Source organism: Clytia hemisphaerica, unplaced genomic scaffold (assembly GCF_902728285.1).
Source record: "Clytia hemisphaerica strain Z4C2 unplaced genomic scaffold, Clytia hemisphaerica genome assembly, whole genome shotgun sequence".
NCBI classification, from domain to species: domain Eukaryota; kingdom Metazoa; phylum Cnidaria; class Hydrozoa; order Leptothecata; family Clytiidae; genus Clytia; species Clytia hemisphaerica.
Window position 1 is genome coordinate 657,625 of NW_027103590.1, and position 7,182 is coordinate 664,806.

Genomic DNA, 7,182 nt, shown 5'->3' on the forward strand with positions numbered 1-7,182 from the left:
AAATAGGAGGGAAAGGCTTAAACCGCCTGAAAGTGAGATTCAACTTCAGCAATTAATTCTCTATTTTAACTGTTGTACCTGTTAAAACTTTCTACAATGGGTGACAGCTAAAAACCTAAAAAGCTAACAAAAATATTGTACAGAAAGTAAAATGTGGCAACGGAAAGGAAAAGAAACGAAAGAGAAATTCTTTACCTCATCCATGTTAGTGACAAACTCAATGGGAACACCTTCTTCATTTTCAACTGTTGTCTTTATGGTGTCATGGATATTATCGATCAGGCCTTGGAACGCTTCTGGTACCTAGTAATTGAATTATAACCAGGGATAAAAAAGAGATAGAACATCATATTTACTCCCCATACTAATTCTACTATTACTATCCTATTAGGCTGGACTTGAAAAAATGTTGGTTTGCCGTCACCTGACCCTATATTTAGGTGGGGGGTCGATCGGAAAAAGTTTATTTTGACAATTTACGATAGAGATTTCAATTTGGAGAAAAGAAATTCTTCTACAAAGTAGCAATAAAAGTTATTTTGAGATTAGAAGTTAGTTTCCTATGCAATCCTATGTTACATATTTTTAAATAAAGTAAAACAAGACCATATTCTTTGTTGACAATATTTCCACCTCTTGTATGTCTTTTTCAAATTCGGAGACTCCCAAACTTCTTAAATAAATATATTATAGCTGTTCTTACCATTCTAAATCTTGAAGCAATATCACTTCTAAAGACACCTGATTCTAAAGCTTCAACATGACCACCAACGTAAGTTTCAGTGTCCAGCAGATGACCTTCAAAGAACTTTGTATGAATCTAAGATCAATAAAATGACATGAATATTAAACTGCGAGAGTACTTTCAAATTTATCTCATTCGCTCTATTAAATGGAAATCCTATTCCCCTTGAAGATCGAATTAGAGAGCGCATCAAATGTAATATCAAGAAAAATCAATGCTTCACTCAAAATTACTAATACCTATATTCCATATAAGACAAATAGCATCAGAATAGTACCTGTTCTTGCTTGTTTGGAAAGATGATGTTTGCGTGAAAAGCTTGAACCATTAACAAAGCTTCACAAAGGGTTCCTGAACCTTTTCTCAAAACCTGAAGTAAACAAAATGGGGTTGTTAAAACAAAGAAATCCCAAGTATTGTAGTATACTTGAGTTATATTGTTAGGTGTACTCATTAAAAGGAGACGTTACTTTCAATGTTGCCTTCATTAAATTGAAAGGTTCTTAAGAGGGAAGTAATAATTAGAAATAATATGGTATCAACATTTTGATGTATCACATTACCTCATCAGGGTCCATGGGGATGATAGTACACAAGGCAAAGATGAAAGGATGGACATATTGCATGTACAAATAATATGTCGCCACAGCATCTGACACTGAATAGTTTGCCATTTCCTATGAATCAAATAAGTAGATTTAGTTTTATGAAGTGGGAGTTGATTTACATATACATGTATATACAGAACAAACTTGAATGTCTGAGCTCTGCAATCAATATCTAATTCTATTTTCGTATTATTATTAGGTCTTTATTTTTCCTTACAAAAAACTACTTACAGTGGGTTCCTCACTGGCCATGCGGACCATCTCTTCAGGATCAACTTCTACTGGATTGTATCTCAATTTGGCCTAAAAGAAATCAAGAAAAAGTTAAAATAAATGGTCAAATCTTGCAATAACGTTTTAAGGACCACAATTTTAGAAGATATAACCCAGCTTTTAATTATTAATGACAAAAATAATCAAGCCTGATACACCAAGTCTTAGCTAGAGGTTTGTTCTCTATATAATACCAACAGGAACACCATCAGTACTAATCTTTCTTTTGTAAGATATACAGTATTGAACCATCCATATTGTTTAATGTATTTACAAACAATAAACCCTTGCAAATTATACCTTTGTTACAGCTTTCAAGTTTTGACTTCCCACAGGGAGATAACTGTCACGCTGCACCCATCTAAAAATAATCATTATTCTATAATATTTCAAGATAACACGATTTAACAAAAAGAGATAAAGTAAAGTTATTAGTCAATGAAAAGCTGAAAAACTTTTAATGACAGATGTATTTATACTGCTATTTGTCAATCTTAAAATACAAAGTTAACTTCGTACAATGAAAATTTGAAAAAACTTATAGCTTGCTGCAGCCAATATAAAAAAATAAGATGCTACCAAAGTGAGTTAGGGAATACAAAGGAAACTTTGTTTAGTTAATTTAGCAATTATTACCTAAATGCGTCCATGTGAATTCCATATGAAGATTTGTATTCTTTTTGAGCATCAGGCGCAAAACCTACAAAGGAGAATCAATAGTCTTTTTTATCGTCTCTCATGAGGAGCTAAACATATAAAATTCCTAAAAAATAGAGAAGTTCTATGCAATCAAAGGAGAGAATAAAAATAAACCTGTTTCATCTTTCATATCAATCCCATGAATTTTGGCTCGAGCATCAATGAAAGGCCTAAAATAGAAGAGAAAATCAATAAAAATATTTTTACATTTACAATACAAAATCTTTAGGGAGATAAAAAAAGCAATACAATTATAGAAAATAAAAAAAATATAGTAACAGAAGTCTAGCTTAATCATTACATTACAAAAAATAAAGTTAAGTTTAATCCCATTCTTGAAAAATAAATACGGGGTATCATACCAATCGAAGAAGTCACCATTGTAGGTGACATAAATCATCGGTTTCGTTTCTGTAATATGATCAAACCATCTACGAAGTAATGCAGCCTAAAAAGAAATATGATCGATTTAGTACTACAAAGAGAATCCTTTCTGGCAAAAAGGAACTAAACAACAGAGAAATGTACTCTAGAAAGCGCACAATGTATCTTGATGATTTAGATTACAAATGGCAGAAATTGGAAAGGGTATCAAGTTGGTAATGGTACAGAGAAGACATTATAATAATCTTCTATTCAATTTAAAGCATACTTCATCGGGTTCATTAAAGACAATGATCGGTCCCTCATATTCAGGTCTTGGTGTATACTCAAAATCTTCAATATCTTCTGAAATAATTTCTCTGTTTGTGATCAGGAAACCCTAAAATTTGAAATAAAAAGAGCTGTAGAAGAAACAATTTAAGAGACAAGCTGCTTATACTACTTTCTTTCTGCCTTGTAAAATCTAGCAAGTAGTCATACTATGATGGTATAAATAGTTTTTGTTATAAAATAACAACATAAGTGCGTAAGTGCGTAAAGGTATTATTGAAAATTAAAAAAAAGTATTCTAACCTGGCCATCAATCATATATGAGATCATCATGATAGAGTCAATAGCTGAGTCAGGAAATTTCAATGGCAGTTTTGTTGTTTCGATATCGAAAGCCATGACCACAGGATCAGGACGATGAAGCAGATCTGTTCTTTCTGTAATCTCCACATGGGTGATACCTCTGACCTTGACAGTATACCAATGACCCTTTAAAAAAAAATTTGATATTTTTATGAAGGTTTATTTCATCAAATGAAAATTACCGATCTCCATTTATTGCCTTTCATGATTTTCGTAAGCCATATTAATAACTGACAATACAAAGTGGGATGTGGTTTTGGGTAAGTAATGCAAAGTAAGCATCTATGTAATAACAGCTTACTTTTATCAATGTTCCAACATTCATTTTTATAAGGAAGCAATAAGAAAGTGATTTTAAATACATTTGTATTGTTGTTCTTTATACAATTTTTAATGTAATATTTTGACCATTATTGTGAGGGTCGTCATCAAGCTTTTATACGTACCACACTAATTTTTGTGTCAATAGATACTCGAACATAATAAGGAACATCATATTCACGTATATCCAAGATGTTATCCATTTGATCTGATTTACTCGAAGAAGGTGCTTTAGAACTTTCCCCAGTCACTAGGGCAACAGTAGCATTGGCTTTTTCTCGTTCTTTGTTCTTTCTAACAATTGGCATCAATTGGCTAGTTTGAAAAAGAGGAAAATTGTCAAATGTAATCAAAACAGTATGTTTTCGCCATGTTTTCATCTCAGTTGTGACTGAACACTTCACTGTTTTAGATTACAGTAATCATTGTAAATTGAAATCATCAGAATAGCAATTAGAGAATCAAATGTCATTATAATCTCAGTGAATCATAATTTCTTTTCAATGAAAATTACCCTTTGATTTTTAGTAGTTCTTTAACATTGTGAAATGAAAGTTTAACATATGTCTTCTTTAGACCAGTCAAATGATTGTGCTGAAAAGAAGAAAAAAAATGGATTAACTTAGATCTAAAAAATGATTGATGAAATATTAACAATACACCAATTACACAAGCTCTGTTGTACCATACGTACAGATAAAACAATAAATATTCACTACAAAATAAAACATTGAAAATTTATCAAAAGATACCAGATCTAAATCTTCCTTGTCCAGCATTTCAATACCAGCAATCATACCACTGAATTTCTTGTTCAGAAATGTTGCTAGTTCTCTTTCGCTACCCTGAAATGAGAAATATCATTGATTTGAAATGTTAAAACATTTCATGCTAACAGATACAGTTATTTGGTTGCATTGATGATGATAAACAAGGCAAATTACTATCTAGATGATAACAAATGTATTAATACACTAATGACTGGTTAGTGAGGGCTGTACTGAGAAATATCGCCCGAGGTCAAGTAAGGACCAAGCCTGCAAGGTTGTTTTTGCGTCGACCGTGGGCAATATTTTCAGTACAGCCCGAAAAAACCGGTCATTATTGTATTTGTTAACCCTTTCCTTCAGCTTCGATTGATTTTTAGCTCTTTTACCAGGAAAAATAGCGAAATAAAGTGAAAAATACGAGCGAAAAGAGATCAAAAATTGTTATAATATCTGACGTCACAAATAAAAAATGAGAGAAAAGATGTCAACGCATTGTTCATTTTCCTTTCAAAAAGTGATGTCACAATGAATTTTCCTAACGACGGGCAACTCTGGGCAGTGTAGGCCCGTCGTCATGCAAAAAGAACCAATTGCATTGCCTCAAAAAACGTGTAGCCCGCTTTGAAACATTAACCGGTTAACAATATGTGATACTGATTTCAAAGTTCCCAAATTTCAAAATATTACCTTTCTTGCTGCAATATAGAAATATGGTTTGAATGGTATTGTAGCCTATAAAGTAAAAAAAGAAACGATGTTACACTCAGTGATGTGAAAAACAATCAAGAGGTAATTATCTAAATAATTATTTAAACAATAGAATTTTCTCTTCTCTTACCTTAAACCTGTTGCCATCATCTTGGACAAAATAATAATCGACAGCACTAATCAATTTTTTCTCCTCATCTTGAATTTCGGTCTATAAAACAACAAAAAATTAGATGATTCCAGATCACGTTCTTGGCACGTCAAACTGCGTCAAATCATATCATATTAATCTTAAAAGGCTATTATACAGTACAATGTTAAATGTTAATAAAAGGTGTTTAATGAAGTCTTTATAAGAGTAATAATACAGGTGTCTTAGACCAGCGGTTAATACTACTAAGGTATATTAAAGGTAATTTGACAGATTTTGACCCGAAACAGTTTGTTTGTATCAGTAATTTCTACAAACTCACCGGTTTCATATTAATCAGCCATCCAACTTTATCAATAGCTTCCTTATATCGATCAAAACCAAACTTGGAGTCAACTCCATCAATTATTGAAACTCTCATTAACCTTGCTTCAAGAGAATTTCCATCATCATTGCTGTAAAGATGGGAAAAATATTTACTGAAAAACTTGATGTAGAATGTAAAGTCATACGTATTTAGAGACATGTAAAGTTATAAAGCCTATGACTTTTTAATCCTTATTTTCTTTTGTTATGTCAAGAATCAGATCAAACTTTTGTTCAAGTAAAATTGGAAAAGTACTTACAATTCAGAAACTTTTTTGAGTTTGCCTGAGTTCATTAACACCATCTTCCCCTATATTTCTGCTACCATCTATTATAATTTCTGTGTAGAAAACTATAATAAGAAACATTGTGTTAAGGGTATGAAAAAGTACATAGCTGGGCGTTTTGCAGATGGAGTTTCAAATTCAATGTCAAATTAAATGACAAGCTTTCATATGAAGCTTTCATGTGAAACTTTCATATCTTCTACGAAAGTAAAAAAAACAAGGTTTTTTATATGACCTTGCATTAAAAAAACTCTACAATTAAATAGAATTTAAAAGCAAGTTGAGTTTATACAAAAAATTCTCTGTTGCACAGTAGTGGTGTACTAGCCTTGGAAACACCTAATCTCAGGCTGATAAAATCTATGCGAACCAGATCAATCAAACTTGTCAAACCAATCGAGCAATCGTACTAATTGAACTCTATTGAACAATTAAATTTTGATTTAACAAATTTATCAAAACCTCAGATTTCTTGAAAGTTGTGAGTGTTCCATTAAACTCAGTCAATAGACTAAAACTCCTATCAAGATTACGGGATTTTGAGTGCAGACCAATTCAACTTTTGTTCTTAGTGGTTTCATTTTCGATTTCAAGCCAACTTCTTAGCAACGAGTTGCTCGCCCATAGTTACAGGGTTTGTGCAAAAATTCAAGTTGAGTCCCGACAGGGGTTCATAATTCAATCCCGACTTTAAGAAAGAAGAAAAATGGCGGTACTGAACTGCAATCATATATAAAGTATTTGGCATTATTTGGCGGGACTAAACTGCAATCACTGTATATATCTGGGGGAGGCTGAGTGTTGGACGTCCTTAAAACATGTTTAATACCGCTGCACCTGTCGCAAGTCGGGGACTCTAGATGACATTAAATTTGTTGGGCTTTTGGGTAGTTTTTAGTGTTTGTAATTTTGTGATTGCCGTGTTTATATTTTTGCTTAGCTTTTTTTTTTAACTTTATATTTATTGGTTCGTTGGTTCTCTCTTTTTCGCATAAAATTCTCATTTCTTGACAGAATGTTTGATTGGTTTGATTTATATATATTTAGAAAAATTCAAAAAATAAGCATTCTGCGCGGACGGTGTTGGATCCACGTCATTCACCCCTGTAACTATGGGCAAGCATCCCATTGCTAAGATGTTGGCTTGAAATGGAAAATGAAACCACTGAAAACGAAAGTAAAATCAGCCTGTACTCGAAATCCTGTAATCTTGATATACAAGTTTAAGTCTAAACCG

At 32.3% G+C, this 7,182-nt stretch overlaps 1 protein-coding gene across 1 annotated transcript in view; it reads right to left on the minus strand.

Moving 5' to 3' along the window:
- Positions 1-6,030, minus strand: part of LOC136801539 (DNA polymerase epsilon catalytic subunit A-like) — a 50,811-nt gene extending 44,781 nt beyond the window's left edge. The window contains exons 1-18 of the mRNA XM_067058179.1: positions 5,919-6,030; positions 5,615-5,747; positions 5,272-5,352; positions 5,121-5,165; positions 4,416-4,508; positions 4,178-4,257; positions 3,789-3,978; positions 3,283-3,468; positions 2,978-3,088; positions 2,688-2,773; positions 2,440-2,495; positions 2,263-2,326; positions 1,927-1,987; positions 1,585-1,656; positions 1,309-1,422; positions 1,023-1,115; positions 704-820; positions 196-303 (exon numbers count right to left, since the gene is read on the minus strand). Of these exons, the coding sequence (XP_066914280.1) occupies positions 196-303; positions 704-820; positions 1,023-1,115; positions 1,309-1,422; positions 1,585-1,656; positions 1,927-1,987; positions 2,263-2,326; positions 2,440-2,495; positions 2,688-2,773; positions 2,978-3,088; positions 3,283-3,468; positions 3,789-3,978; positions 4,178-4,257; positions 4,416-4,508; positions 5,121-5,165; positions 5,272-5,352; positions 5,615-5,747; positions 5,919-5,962 (1,734 nt within the window). The 5' untranslated portion in view covers positions 5,963-6,030. The remainder of the gene's footprint in view (positions 1-195; positions 304-703; positions 821-1,022; positions 1,116-1,308; positions 1,423-1,584; positions 1,657-1,926; positions 1,988-2,262; positions 2,327-2,439; positions 2,496-2,687; positions 2,774-2,977; positions 3,089-3,282; positions 3,469-3,788; positions 3,979-4,177; positions 4,258-4,415; positions 4,509-5,120; positions 5,166-5,271; positions 5,353-5,614; positions 5,748-5,918) is intronic.
- Between the last annotated feature and the right edge of the window lie 1,152 nt (positions 6,031-7,182).